Source organism: Misgurnus anguillicaudatus, chromosome 3 (assembly GCF_027580225.2).
Source record: "Misgurnus anguillicaudatus chromosome 3, ASM2758022v2, whole genome shotgun sequence".
In the NCBI taxonomy this organism is placed as follows: domain Eukaryota; kingdom Metazoa; phylum Chordata; class Actinopteri; order Cypriniformes; family Cobitidae; genus Misgurnus; species Misgurnus anguillicaudatus.
In genome coordinates, this window is record NC_073339.2 from 40,841,842 (window position 1) to 40,858,200 (window position 16,359).

Genomic DNA, 16,359 nt, shown 5'->3' on the forward strand with positions numbered 1-16,359 from the left:
TACCATCAACTGTATGCTTACCATCATTTATCAAAATATCTTCTTTTGATGGTAACTTTAAATGATGGTAACCACACAGTTGGCTGTACTCGCTGACTTCCATAGTAGGAAAAACAAATACTTTGGAAGTCAATGGGTACCATCAACTGTATGCTTACCATCATTTATCAAAATATCTTCTTTTGATGGTAACTTTAAATGATGGTAACCACACAGTTGGCTGTACTCACTGACTTCCATAGTAGGAAAAACAAATACTTTGGAAGTCAATGGGTACCATCAACTGTATGCTTACCATCATTTATCAAAATATCTTCTTTTGATGGTAACTTTAAATGATGGTAACTACACAGTTGGCTGTACTCACTGACTTCCATAGTAGGAAAAACAAATACTTTGGAAGTCAATGGGTACCATCAACTGTATGCTTACCATCATTTATCAAAATATCTTCTTTTGATTGTAACTTTAAATGATGGTAACCACACAGTTGGCTGTACTCACTGACTTCCAAACAAATACTTTGGAAGTCAATGGGTACCATCAACTGTATGCTTACCATCATTTATCAAAATATCTTCTGTTGATGGTAATTTTAATTGATGGTAACTACACAGATGAGGGTACTCAAGGACTTCCATAGTAGGAAAAACAAATACTTTGGAAGTCAATGGGTACCATAAACTGTAAGCTGATCATCATTTATCAAAATATCTTCTTTTGATGCTGACTTTAAATGATGGTAACCACACAGTTGACTGGATGGGTACCATAAACTTTGTGCTTACCATTATTTACCAAAATATATTTTTGTAGATATTCTATATGTTTAAAAGAAGAAAGAAACTCATACAGGTTTATGAGTAAACAATGTCAGAATTTTCAATTTTGGGTGAACTATCCCTTTAATAACCAGCTGAGTAAAAGTCAAACCCCACCAGTCCTTACGAAAAACTGTGAAATGCCTTGTTTAATGTTACTTGTGATGTTGTTGCTCCGCAGGCTCTTATGTCATTGTTTGTCCTGTCGTCTAAGGATGGGTGGGTCAGCATCATGTATGACGGATTAGATGCAGTGGCCGTAGACCATCAGGTGTGTGTGTGTGTGTATGTATTCAGATAACTCTGCACAATGTGAAAATGATTCTCTGGAGGTGTCCGGTTTAACAAAAGAAACAGGGAGAACAGTGTTTACTGCTTTTCCCAGAAGTGACATAATCACAAAAGGAAGCAGGAGGGTTTAGGTAAAGTGAGTGTCTCATTAATTCAGCTTTGGATTGGGTGGAGAGAGAGAGAGAGAGAGAGAGAGAGAGAGAGAGAGGACACTAAAATGAGCAAGTTGAGCAGAAAAGACAGAACATTCATCATTTAATCCCACAGAGAGACCTTACACACTGTCTCATACACACACATACACAGTCCAGATACAATAACACAAAGCAGACGTTTTGTAATGCATCCGTTACGATGTCCCATCTTTGTGCAGTGACAAATACAATTTTGTCGCTTGTGCAATAAGACAAATATGATGTTTCCATTTCTTTGTGCGATTGCTTCCTTTCATAAATCTTGTCTGTGCTTTCTTGCTGATAAGCTTTCTCTTCATCCAGACCGTTTCTCTGTTTCGCACTTACGGGAAAGTGTAATTTCTAAATGGCATTAACATATTTTCAATTAAAAATGATCAATTCTCCGTAATGGGACAGTGTCGCCAACTCATATGTAAACGTTTTTTTTCTTTCTCATTCTCTTGTTTTTCTTCTCTCTTTGTAGCCCATTAAGAATCACAATCCTTGGATGCTTCTGTATTTCATCTCCTTCCTGCTGATCGTCAGCTTCTTCGTGTTGAACATGTTTGTCGGCGTGGTGGTAGAGAACTTCCACAAGTGCAGACAAGACCAGGAGGAGGAAGAGGCCCGACGAAGGGAGGAGAAGAGGCAGAAACGTATGGAGAAGAAAAGGAGGAGTGAGTGTGTTTATTTTTGGTATCTGTCGGGACATATCCGCTTCCCAAATGGTTGGAGTGGTTTGCCGTGTCACATTTTATGTTGTCACCAAAAAACTCTGGCCAGACACGAACGGCTAATTTTGGAGCAATGAGATTTCTTTATTTTAGGCCACTTCACATGGGACGGTAGGCAGAATAGACATCATATTATTAGGAGAGCATTGGTTACAACATGAACATGATAAACTGGTTCTTTTCTGACACTTAAAGGTGCAATCTGTAATTTTTGCCTTCCTATTGCCATCTCGGTTTGAAACATAAAATAGCAGGTTTCTCTTCATACATAAAATGCAACATGATGTTTAAAGTTGTGACATATTTGAGCAAAATGTCTTCTGAAATGAGAACCAAAGGTTGGGCAAGACTTGAAGTCGTCCAACAAGAATTGATTGGATTGTTGGAAGTTGGGTCATGTTGCTATTGCTAATCGCTGCAGTCTTTTCCCGGGCCCCACCCACATGCCATACCCCATGATTGGAAGTAAAGAGAGATCATTTTAAGGAAGGGGAGGAGCTTTGCATTTTTGATTAAGAATATGAAGGCACATTCATTTTTTGAAAAATAATGAAGCTCACAGATAATTTGTTAGTATAAAAAAACCCCACTAAAAAAATTACGTTTTTCATTTCAGTTTCATTGTGGCTTTAAAGGTGCGATCTGTAACTTTTGCCTCTTTATCGCCACCTCTGTTAGAAACATAAAATTGCAGAGTAATCGTATCCGACATCTTATAAATCATTATTATGTATGTTTGTGAATGGGAGTAAGGAGAAAGTTTTAAACATTATTTTTTTCGTACTTGCTCAACAAGTGAATTATTTTTTATTTATAACTTGAAGAAAGTTATTGCTTGCAGCTTTAAGACAACATCAAAGACACCATGAAATGTTTGATATATTTTTCCTGCTGAAAAATATTTTCATTATACACAGTGTTTTTCTTGGACAAAACTTTGTATATACTGTACTCATGAGACCAAAATGACTCAACATTTATTTTCGGGAAGAGAAAGACTGAAATGTATCTGCTAAAAGCTACACATGCTCAGTAAAACAAGGTACCTCTGTCTACTTTCTGCGTAACCCGAAATATGTTGCACCTGTTGTACAAATCGCTGCAACTTTCGGTGTCCACTAGAGGCACTGAAGACACGTGTTTTTTTCAGGTTTTTTTATTCAGGTTCTTTTAACTCTTTCCCTGCCATTGACGAGTTATCTGGTCAATCTGCAATATCCGCTATTATCCAACAGGTGGGGCACTTACGCAACTTATAAAACCCGGAAGTAACGCCCTAGGGCAAACAGCTGTATGTCCGTGTATATTTTGATGATCGCTTTGAATCTGATCTCTATCAAAAGTCTTTTTGCTCAAAATTTGGTGTTTTTGAAGAAACCTACACATATTTGAGAGGTGATTAAAAGAGAACTGATGAAGCTAGGATGAAACTTTTTTTTAAAGCAGAGGGTCTGTTCTTTCATTTAATATTAGGGATGCACGCTATATCGGCCGACATATCGTTATCGGCTGATAACTGCTTATTTTTAATATTTATAATCGTTATCGGTCTGATAGCAAAATTAAGCAGATAAATGAAAGCCGATAAATGATGGATTATTTTGGTTTGTTGAACCACTTCACTTGCTCATTTCTGGCCATGTGGAGTTTTGATTGGTGCTTTCTGTGACATAGCACGAAGATAACACGTGTTGCGGGCTTAAGAAGAGTATGCTAGTCTAGCACAAAGACAAGACGTCCGCGGTCTGGGAGTTTTTCATTGTGAAAATAATATGAATATTTATCGGCCTATATATATATATATCGGTTATCGGCCCCCAAATATAAAGAGTTATCGGTATCAGCCAAAATTTCCATATCGGTGCATCCCTATTTAATATATTGTTTGTTTATATATTTAAAGAAAAACATTTTCTGGAAGGCATTCAACTTTTGTGAAAATCATGAAAAATGCTGGTGGGGTAAGAGTTAAGGTTCCAAAGCAGACAATACTGAACATTAAAGGCGGGGTGCATGATTTTTGAAAAACACTTTGGAAAAGGGAGTCAGGCCAAGTACCAAAACACACTTGTAGTCAATCAGCAGTAAGAGGCGTGTCTACTAACCGACATTGTTGCCTGGGTTGCATATATGTGGGGCCGGTCTATCAAAAGAAGGTCCAGATTCTATTGGAGTAGGGGCGTGTTTGTTTAGATGATTTCAAATGTCAACATTATCTTTTAGAGATCATGCACTTTAAAGAAGTAGTTCACCTGTTGATATTTCATAGTTGGACTAAAATAACTATGGACAAGTCAATGGGGACCATTTTTGGGTGAACTACTCCTTTAACAGCGTATATTCTTAAGTTCATGCTTGTGTGACTGGGGCGGATCGAGGTCGGCTGAGGTATGTCAAAAACGTGTTATTTACAGGAAGCATAGTGGCGACTTACAAAAGGAACAGTAATTAATCATCAAAATACATCTTTATGTTTTATGTGCATATGACTACACATAAGTTTTTGTCTGTTTTGACGTGGGATTTTTAAAAGTTATGAAGTAGTGCTGTTGGTTAAAAGTCTTATTTCAGTTACACAGAATTTTTTGATAAATTAATTAATTTAATTAACAAATTTACAATATGATAAATTAATATATTTTAAATAATATAATTACAAATATTAATATGTATTAATTATTTATATTAGTATTTTATTGTTTTAGTGTTACTATTTATTAATTTTACATTTTTAATTATTATTATTATTAGGGGTGTCAAAAGATTAATTGCACCACAAATTGCAAACAAAATAAAAAGTTTTTTTTTTGCATAATTTATGTTTGTGTACTGTGTGTAATATATATATATATATATATATATATATATATATATATATATATATATATATATATATATATATATATATATATATATATATATATATATATATACACGTCTGGATCTGAACTTTACTTCCGGTTTCGTTTTTTTAATGGTCTGACTAGTTGCTAAACTGATCTCTTGAACAAATGCCTCGTCAAAAATAACAAATGTTTTGGTTTCCTAGGTAATATGTGTTGTTTTTTGCTTGTTATATAAGTAACATGCGTTTAAAGAACTTTGTTGTTATTTATTCTTAACGGAGTTTACCGGAAGTTACGTGCGGACCACGACAGCCGCTTGTTTATGTTGTTACGGCTGAAACCGTCTATATATATAGATAGATATAGATTTAGATAAAGATTGATATTGATATATATTGATATATTTTATATTATAAATATAAATAAAAATATACCTAAATAACATTTTTCTTAAATTCATACATGTATGTGTGTATTTATATTTATATAATATATACACATAGTGCGCACACACGCAAACTTTTATTTTGTATGTAATTAATCGTGATTAATCTTTTGACAGCCTTATTTATTATATATAATAAAAATTAATATATTTTACAAAATATCATTAACCTGGGCTCCCCCTTGGACCATCTCGGCCCCCAGTTTGAAAACCACTGGGCTGGGTCGAATCAATTCGTAAAGCACTTTATGTATTTATCACACAAAATTAACTAACATGTTATTGTTCATGAAATACGTTTTTGAGCAGTTTGTACATAAACATCGCCAGAGGTTTTAGAGCAGCGATTTATTACTTCAATCACTCGGTGCTTAAATTGTTGCTATAGCAACGAGTATAGCCACACCGGATATTGAAGCATCAATAGTCTGGCACACACTGACAAAAGGCTTTTGTACATGTACTATGGTAATACAGTAAATACAGTACAGTAAGTGTCCTGGGGCACCTTTTTATCATCCATATGAATGTGAATATCATTCAGTACCATAGTGTTACCATGGTATATCTGTCTGATACCATTGCGATAGCAGAAAACTCCTGCCACAGTTTTTTATGAGGCAAACTGTAAACTGAATTATGGCTGTCTTAACACCTTATTTCACTTCTCTTTCTTTCTCTTTGTCTCTCTCTCCGTCTCTCTTTTGCACACAAAGCTCCTTTCAAAGACACCTTGAGCGCTCTTTGGCAGTGATGGATATTTGGGGGATGCTTGGCGGGACACTTTTAATGTCCATTCGATGACTTGACAGTTTCCTAACAGTGATTACAGACACACACTGACGCATTAGCAGTATGAAAACTGGGTCAGTGTGCTTGTGACAGGAACAATAAAGCAGCCTATACAGTATAGTAAAAACCGACTCCTGTAATCTGGCATACTTTACATACAGTATACTGTATAGCTTTGCCGCTGCATCCCTGAATTCCCCTTTTAAAATGGATGAGGTCCGACGTTTTGACAATAAAGTGCAATCTACAGTATAATAACTTCCTTTAAGAAGAAACGCTGTTTGTGCTTAAAAAATGAAAGGGCCAGATTTAGTAACAACTTGCGTCAGCGCAAACCATCTTTTGACGTTAAAAAACTATTGTCAGGATTTACTAAAGACACACACAGAGTTATTTTATGCATTGACCTTATTGCATTTGCAGTAGTTTCCCTTTCAGACGCAAAGTTTATGTGAGGAGAATATTCAAATTAATCACACAATGCCATTTACTAAGTTTACTCGTATTTGGACCAATATTTAAATTTTAAAAAAGCATGTCTTAAATTTTGTTGGTTTATATGGTAATGAGACCAACGAAATTGATACGAGTCCGTGTTTTCTTTAACCGTCCACTGTTTAGATTTTTAGTGGCATGTAGTGGTGAGATTGTGAATTGCAACCAACGGCTCAATCCACAGCTCATCCCTCCCTTTCGAAACGCATTAAGCTACGGAAGCCGCCACAGGACAAACATGTTGTCGTCTGTGAAAACAGTGGCGAAACGCACTCTCTATAGCACAGTTTGTCTATTTAGGGCTACTGTAGAATACTGGATCATTTTTATCTTACTGTGAACAGGCCTATACATTTTAACTCATTCGCCGCCAGCCTGTTTTTTGAATGGTTGCCCGCCAGCATTTTTTGTCATTTTCACAAAAGTTTCACAAAATGCATTCCAGAAAAATTTTCTTCTGAAAATATATCAACATACAAATATATCAAATGAAAGAACAGACTCTCTGCCTTCAAATAAAAATAAAAAAACAAAACGGGAAAAAACGTTTCATCTATATTCTTTCTCTGCTTATAAACTCTTAAATATGGGTATTTTTCTTTAAAAATATTTTAGCAAAAAACTGAAATAATTGCATTTTGTGAAGGAATTTTGTTAGAGATCAGAACGATTATCAAAACATACACAGAGTTTAAAATTAGTAAAAAAAATCCTTAAAGGAATAGTCTACTCATTTTCAATATTAAAATATGTTATTTACATGTATGGTGTAATAGCACTTTTGGGAGTACTTGGACTCGGCCCAGTAACACCCTCCCTCTCCCATTTTGAGAGGGAGAAGGGGAGCGGAATTTTCAGGCGAGTCAAAGTACTCCCAAAAGTGCTATTACGCCATAAAATATAGTTCCTCTTTTAAATCCGCTTAGAAAAGCGCTACATTTTATTTTGTACCACCAAAACGTTGATGTGTTTGGTCACTTCTAACTTTATCTCTAAATGGTACCATTGAATGAATGGGGCTAAGCGAAATGCTATCGAAGCGTCGCAGCGCGCTCCAGCTCTTACGTGCACGCACACAGATGATAGAGGGATGTATCAACAATTCTTAGTTAAGGTAATAACATATTTTAATATTGAAAAGGAGTAGACTATTCCTTTAAGTTTATTATACATTTTTATAAAGTGCGGTAATACTCACGGTATTACAGATAACATAAAACCTCATCAGGAACGTGCTTTTTATGCAAATGTTTTCTCTTAATTCACGAGATCATTTGTCAATAACTCATGAAATGGCAGGGAAAGAGTTAAGCGATTGTATTATTGGGCATACACACCAAGCACGAATTCAAGGTTTTGCGCAAGTAGATTACATACAAAGTCAATGCCAAGACGCAAAAGGACGCAAATTCGTGTGGGGCGTTGCAAATGACGCGAATTGGGTTGCGCGATTACTGCGAATATGCGGTATTTGCCTCAAATGCGTCTTAATTTCGTGTGAAAAATTTGTCTGAACCAATTGGTTAAATCCAGCAAGTAATATTGAGCGAGGAACGCGATGCGCATACATGCTTCGCGTTTGGTATCGGCCGATAAAAGCCATTTTAAAAACAACCAATGATCATGGCCGATATCTTTCTGTCAATCAAAAAAAAAAAACAGGAAAATGTAATGAATTTGAGCCTGTATATAGAAAATCTAAAGAAACATAACTAGTTTAATGTTCAATATTAATCGTTATTGTTTGAATAAATAATGTTCAGAAAATATAATCTTCAGAATTTGGTTAATGCAAGTTAATAGAACCACCAATCTATCGTCTTCGGTATACGGTCTGGATAATCAGCTTTTGGTATCGGTGGAAAAATTTTAAATCGGTGCATCTCTATATTTTTATATTTAGAATTATGGTGTTTGGTGTTAATGGGTCTTAAAGCCGTTCTATGCAGTTTCAACATTTTTGTCAAACAGCGACCCCTAGAGTCGCTGGAGAATACTTGCAACTGTCGTAATTTCCCACTGTAGTACTCCGAAGATAATGACAAGATAATGTTTCACAATTTCATACAAATATTAGGCTACTGCATAGTCTACTAAATTACAGATGATGGTAATAGGATAATAAGAAGTTTATTCCAAGTGTAGAGTGCATATAATAATAAAGTACCGCGTTTGCTAGCTTATAATGTTTTTACATGATTGCAGCTAAATCACAAGTAAACATTACAAAATGCCATGACAAAGTTAATTGTGTACGTTGCATTATTTCATAACGTTGTTCGTTATAATGTCACTATACATGATTATTGCTATTTATCATAATAGTTTGCAAATTGTGCATGTTTACACTATTTACAACCTCTAGGCTTATTTATGTCCTGATAATTATGTGAGATATTGACAACTGTTGTCATGATAATCGCATGACATACTACAAGCAAGCGCAACAACATAGACCGCAAACAAGTTTACAAATGAGAGATTTACTTACTAGTCCATCAACAAGATCGCCAGATCAGCATACCTCCAGTGCTGTCCTTTAGCTCACGCCAACGAGTAAAAACCTGACCGAGTGGGACTCTCTTTTCCTTTTCCTACTCTCTTCCGAATGCGCTTTCTTAACTTTTAAATCGTTTAGCATCACGTCTCAAATTCGCGCGTGCAGTTGTTGTTATAGGCTTGATCGACTTCATGCAGCGCTGCAAGAACCTACAGCCAGATGACGTCAAAGTGCCGTCTTGGATCATTCTCGCGGTACTTTGACGTCATATGGAGGTCGGTTCTTGCAGCGCCACATGAAGTCGAACAAGCCTAACGTGTGTGACGTTGTTGCCGTAAAGCAAGTCGTGATTCTCGCGAGATTTGTCAGGGGTGGTTCTCTCAAGCTTGCATTGCTGGTTTTGCTAGCGGCGTCCTCCCTGAGCTTCAACAGGAGGATTCGCCCTACTATGACTTTGTTTACCACCGAAATAACTTTGAAGCTGTTATATTAAGGTAAAATAACTGCATAGTGTGTCTTTAAGACACAAGGTTTTGTGTATAAAATAACATTGCAACTATTTTAGTGAATTTACCCCAAGATGTTGGCCCAATGATCAGAGGTTTGGGGTGAAGATTGTGTGTACCTAAATGACCTGAATTCATGAGGCTTAATAAGGTTTTATTGTTTTCTTTGTGTTTGTGTGTTTTTGTGTGTTTGTGTGTGTGTGTGTTTCAGAGGCTCTACAGAGACCGTACTACGCAGACTATTCCCCCACCCGCCTCTATATTCACACACTCTGCACAAGCCATTATCTGGACCTCTTCATCACCATCATCATCGGCATTAATGTCCTCACAATGTCAATGGAGCACTACAGACAGCCCAAGGTCTGCAGGACTACACACACACAAACATTACACAAGATTTTACACAACAGTAGTTCAATTTCCAAAAACGCTCAGTGTTTGCAATCTGTATTACTACAGTATCATAATCTGACATGAGTTTATTTCGATATTTAAAGTAGTCTACATATGAAGCCAAAAGGGGAGGGGTTAAAAGTTAGAGCACTTGGTGATGTCATCTGAAAAGCCAAGTTGATTTATTATAATGAACGATTACCACTTTGTAATGTGCACAAATGCATTTTCACAACAAGTAAACATGCCCTATTCAGATTTTTATAAGGTATAATTAATATATATATATATATATATATCCGTGTATCCATATTGCTATTTCCATGTCTGTCTTAGTATCTGGATGAGGGTCTGAAGTACTGTAACTATTTCTTCACGCTGGTCTTTGTGATCGAGGCTGCTCTTAAACTGGTTGCCTTCGGGTTTAGGAGGTTCTTTAAGGAGAGGTGAGGCTCCACCTTGTGGACATTGATGCACATTGATTTCCTTCTACAGAACCTCGTCTGTATCAAACCTCTCGTTCTGTTTCTCTCAGGTGGAATCAGTTGGATCTCGCCATTGTTCTTCTCTCCATCATGGGAATTACTCTTGAGGAAATCGACCTGAATGCTTCTCTGCCCATCAACCCCACCATCATACGCATCATGAGGGTGCTACGTATTGCCAGAGGTATTGCCAAAAACATGTTCCCAAAGAAACACATACGTTGGTGTTCAAGTGGAAAAAATGGAAATGTTTATGTAAAAAAATCCATCTGAAGATCTCAGCCTTGCAGTTGCCCAAAAGTGATGTGTTGGTGAAGGTCCCAGTTTATATTACTTATGATACAAAAAATATAAATTTCAAATGTGGTGTCGGAAGCACAACATGTCATAAACTTGGAGGGAAATGCGAGATCTTAGGGCATCAATCTTACCTATAATGAAATTCAGAAAGGTGTCAAGGTTCAGGGGTTTTGTCAGGACAGAATGTGACACCTTAAGTTCTTTTATGGCTAAACTACGCTTTGGGTTATGAGTTTGTGGCAGGTAGTGTCAGAGAAATTTCAAACTTATGCTTTATTTAGAGTTGACGATATATATCTTTATTTTTCTTAGCATTTTAAGGCCTGGTTTCACAGACGAGGCTTAGCTAAAGCCAGGACTAGGCCTTAGTTAAATTAAGATGTTTAAGCATTTTTTTTATAAACATGCCTTAGAAAAAAACATTACTGGTGTGTATCTTTTAGACAAATCATGGCAATGGCATATTTCAAAATTTGTCAATGCAAGATTTGTCAAGTTATTTAAGCATGTGCTCAACGTTCAACGCATGCGCACGGTTGAATGCACAGCCTTGCAATGTATAGTTTATGGCCCTGTCCCAAACGGCTCACTCTGGACTTGTTGATTTCCTCAGAGTCCACACTTTGATGACATCATGTAGTGCAGACCTTAGAGACCCTTGACGTGAGTTCACGGGGGTACAGCAGAGGCCCTGTCCCAAATGGCGCACTTCAAGGGGACTTTCGGTCTCATGGCCTTAAATTGCGCATGCTCGCTTAGTCTACGAGTCTGTAGGGTGTCCCATCTGTCATTTTTATGCTCATCAGCAACCTTTTTGCACCCTTGATGCAGTCTTTGGCAAAGCCTGCATTGCTGTAGGTTCCACGCACTTTACCAACCCAGAAGTCCTAGCGAAAGAACAATCACACAACGGATGGGAGGAGGTCACACTGACTTCTCTTCCTATTTCCGTTTGTGACGCTCGAGACTGTCCCAAAATACTGTACGGCTCTGGTGCACCCTCAAGGGTCCCTAAAGTTTGCACTGCATGATGTCTTTAAAGTGTGGACTCTAAGGAAGTCCACAAGTCCAGAGTGTGCCATTTGGGACAGGGCAGGAGTCGTCTTTTGGGACAGACTCGAGCGTCACGCCGAAAATAGGAATAGAAGTGGTGTGAACTTCTCCCATCTGTCTTCTGATTGCTCTTTCGCAAGGACTTCTTGGGTTGCTAAAGTGACTGATGGGACACCATATGTACCCAGATGTTGCAATGCATCTCCTGGGCTATATGCTACATTATCCTATAGGCACATACGCAACATTGACCTTGTCCCAAATGGCGCACTTCCCATGTGGACTTTTGGTCTCGTGGCTTTAAATTGCACATGCTTGATTAGTCTACGAATGCGTAGGGTGTCCCATCTGTCTTTTTCCCTCCGAATTGTGCCCATCAGTGCCCCCTTTGCACCCTTGATGCGGTCTTCAGTGAAGCCCGCACTGCTGCAGGCTATACGCACTTTAACAACCCAGAAGTCCTTGCGAAAGAGCAATCAGCCGACGGATGGGAGAAGTTCATACTATTTCTGGCGTGACGCTCGAGTCTGTCCCAAAATACGACTCTGGTGCACCCTCGTGGACCCACGCCAAGGGTCCCTAAGGTCTGCACTACATGATGTCATCAAAGTGTGGACTCTGAGGAAGTCCACAAATCCGGAGTGGCCATTTGGGACAGTCTATGATTCTGTAGTATGTCGCATCATGTCACTTTAGCAACCCAGAACTCCTTGCAAAAGAGCAATCAGACAACAGATGGGAAGAGTTCACACTGATGGGAAACTTCTCTTCCTAATTCGGGCGTGGCGCTCAAGTCCGTCCCAAAATACGACTCTGGTGCGCCCTCGTGGACTTGTGTCAAGGGTCCCTAAGGTCTGCACTACATGATTTTATCAAAGTGTGGACTCTAAGGAAGTCCGGAATGTACCATTTGGGACAGGGCCACTGATGGGACACCCTACGGACACGTAGACCAAACGAGTGCGCGCAATTTAAGGCCACGAGACCGAAAGTCCACATGAAGTGCACCATTTGGGACGGGACAATTTGACTCGTATACCAGTGTTTGACGCATGCACATTGCGACAACATGCAATGCATCTCCTGGGCTATATGCTACATTCTCCTATAGGCGCATGCGCAACATTGGCCTTGTCCCAAATGGCGCACTTCATGTGGACTTTTTGGTCTCGTGGCTTTAAATTGCACATGCTTGCTTAGTCTACGAATGCGTAGGGTGTCCCATCTGTCATTTTACCCTCCGAATTGTGCCCATCAGTGCCCCCTTTGCACCCTTGATGCGGTCTTCAGTGAAGCCCGCACTGCTGGAGGCTATACGCACTTTAACAACCCAGAAGTCCTTGCGAAAGAGTAATCAGCCGACGGATGGGAGAAGTTCATACTATTTCTGGCGTGATGCTCGAGTCTGTCCCAAAATACGACTCTGGTGCACCCTCATGGACTCACGTCAAGAATCCGGAGTGGCCATTTGGGACAGTCTATGAGTCCGTAGTATGTCGCATCATGTCACTTTAGCAACCCAGAACTCCTTGCAAAAGAGCAATCAGACGACGGATGGGAAGAGTTCACACTGATGGGCAACTTCTCTTCCTATTTCGGGCGTGACGCTCAAGTCAGTCCCAAAATACGACTCGTGTCAAGGGTCCCTAAGGTCTGCACTACATGATGTTATCAAAGTGTGGGCTCTAAGGAAGTCCGGAATGTACCATTTGGGACAGGGCCACTGATGGGACACCCTAAGGACACGTAGACCAAACGAGTGCGCGCAATTTAAGGCCACGAGACCGTAAGTCCACATGAAGTGCACCATTTGGGACGGGACAATTTGACTCGTAGTGTATACCGATGTTTGACGCATGCACTTTGCGACAACATGCAATGCATCTCCTGGGCTATATGCTAGATTCTCCTATAGGCGCACGTGTACAATGTCCGCAGGTTTTTAAAACTCCGACTGTGCAAGTACAGTATGCGTGCATTCTCCTGATGACAAAAATTGCGTCACGCACACTGTATGCCAGGGGCGTAGGCAGAAATTTTATTTTGGGCGGGCCGGGGCAAAACTGGGTGGGCCACTAGTTTATATTAGAATAAAATGACTTAAATAATAATTAAACATAAGAGTAGAAAAAAGAATAGACAATCTGCAAAAAGCAATTTTCGGCGAAGGCAATAATAAAACACTGTCTAAACATGTTCAACCAACACATAGCTCAATAAAGGCTGGACAAACCAGGCCAGGCAGTCTTATTTAGGCTAGTCAGTAGTGCAAAAACAGTTCATTTGAAATAAAGTAGGCTAAAAGTAACAGGAAATTGAAATAATGAAAACTCTCAGCAGAGCACGGTTTGAAATAAATAACAACACACTGCCTAATTTATATTAAATCAACCATATACAGTGCAATCAGCCTGGTGGAAATTAAGCTTTTGTGCCAAAAAATAGCAACTCGTTTAAATTAAACAATGTAACTTAACCTATAAGGCATACATCTATACACAACACACCACTTTCAGTTAAATCACTTCCCGAGCAAAAATTAAGGAAATTAGTTAAACAACAGGCTTACCTTTGTTGTTTTCATTCTACAAAACAAGACGCAAACGCCTGGGTTTAATGTTGAACACAGAAATGATATCATTATAGTCCAAAGAGTCACAGAGTTATTTTTCAAAAAACAAAAGGCACAGGTTTTTGAGCCGAGTAGTACTCGTGGATTCAAATTGGGTTGTACGTGGTTCATCAATTGCCGTTAGATCGGCGGGTCAACCTGTGTCAGTCTGACCGGAGAGCGCACTGGAACTGCCGCCAGGGAGCAAGCGGCAACCGGCGCCGCCAGCGCGCCTGACTAGCCGCCTTGTGGGTTGATGAGTCTGAAGAACTGGGCTGGTAGGACTCGGCAGATGGAGGCAGTGGCGTATCGTCTTCCTCAACTCTTGCTTTTTTAAATAACACATTTAAGAAACTTTAGCCATTATTGTGGCAATTTTAATATTAGCTAAAAAAGCAGTTAGCAACGTTAGCTGGCTGGCTGCCAGAGCCCGTCGCTCCCCACAGAGTCTACCTGTCAGAACCCCTAGCAACCAATTACGTTCCGGAGGCTTCCTACAACTTGCTTTAACAACTCCATTTTATTTAGAAAGCAAATTATACACACACCGGTCAACAATAAATCAGGATTATATTAATGTATTTTCTTAAAAACATTTGAATAATAAAAATAAACAAAAAATGTATTTGGATTAAACTTTCCTGGGCGGGCCAGGAAGTTATGTGGGCGGGCCAGTGCCGCCCTGGCCCATTACTGGCTACGCCCCTGCTGTACGCAGACCCTCGTGTACACTTATAAAAATGTATTATAATTTGTCCTTTATACTCACAATACACAATGTTCACGGGATGGATTTAGGTCATTATAACGTCCGTACTCCGTACATCCAAACTGAGTCCAATAACTTACTTCTTTGAACACAGGCATTGAGGTGAGGCTAAAGTAAAAGGTTAATCTATATGGGTGTCTGAGAAATACCTGGCTGTGGATTGTTTTATAGAGCGGAAACAAGATCCTGGCATTTGTGGCAAATGTCAATTATGTCCGAAGGATTCTGATGGTAATTTGATTTTCAGTGTTGAAGCTGTTGAAGATGGCCACAGGAATGAGATCTCTTCTGGATACTGTGGTTCAAGCCCTACCACAGGTCAGTAAGTCCACTTCTTTATACTTTTATGCTGACATCAGTGTTGCTGAAAGATTTTATCTTGGATAATACTGTGATGATATTCTTTTGATCCTCCAGGTGGGTAATCTGGGTCTTCTCTTCATGCTGCTCTTCTTCATCTATGCGGCTCTAGGAGTCGAGCTATTCGGAAAACTCGGTCAGTAACATGTTTGTTTCTTGTTATGGTATGTTTTTATGAAAACTAGACCTGTATATTTATCTACGTCTGTGTTTGGGTTTGTCGACATTAGGTTGGCTGACATGTCTTTGAAGGGCACTGTAAAAAGTTAAAGTTCAACTTAAAAAAATTACTTCAATTGGTGACGCCTAAATCTAAAGTTTTTTCAACTTTTTCAATTTTCTCACTTTAAGTAAAAAAGTTTAATGTGAAAAATGTTTAAAAATGACTTTAATTGGTTTAAATTAATAAATAAACCTTCTTTTTCAAGGGCGCACAATGCGAAGTTCGTCACAACATGTATGTAGCCTGTCATGTGTGTGGTTCATAATTTCAAAAGATGTGTTCTGCGCATCAAGAGATTGTGTGTACATCACGTGTCCTGCCAAAATAAGTGCCTGCTGCAGATGTGTCTAAAGGGTTTGTGATAAAAGAGACACTCGTGTTTGCCAGATACTCGCTTAATATCATGCATAATCAGAGTTTACAGTTAAGGGAGTGTCTTGTGAGTATTTTGTGAACGTGAGCGTCTCTTTTATCATAACCTCTTTTGACGCTTCAGGTCAAAAGCAGGCACTTATTTTGACAAGACACATGATGAACACGGTTCACATGACGCAAC

General features: G+C 38.8%; 1 protein-coding gene across 3 annotated transcripts in view; it reads left to right on the top strand.

Annotated features, from left to right (window-relative positions):
• The window catches only part of cacna1hb (calcium channel, voltage-dependent, T type, alpha 1H subunit b), a 138,339-nt gene that overhangs the window by 112,179 nt on the left and 9,801 nt on the right, over positions 1-16,359 (top strand). For all 3 annotated transcript variants that reach the window (XM_055205977.2, XM_055205976.2, XM_055205979.2), the window contains 7 exons: positions 1,003-1,092; positions 1,773-1,965; positions 9,818-9,969; positions 10,339-10,448; positions 10,538-10,671; positions 15,468-15,538; positions 15,638-15,716. In XM_055205977.2, coding sequence (XP_055061952.2) covers positions 1,003-1,092; positions 1,773-1,965; positions 9,818-9,969; positions 10,339-10,448; positions 10,538-10,671; positions 15,468-15,538; positions 15,638-15,716 — 829 coding nt within the window. The remainder of the gene's footprint in view (positions 1-1,002; positions 1,093-1,772; positions 1,966-9,817; positions 9,970-10,338; positions 10,449-10,537; positions 10,672-15,467; positions 15,539-15,637; positions 15,717-16,359) is intronic.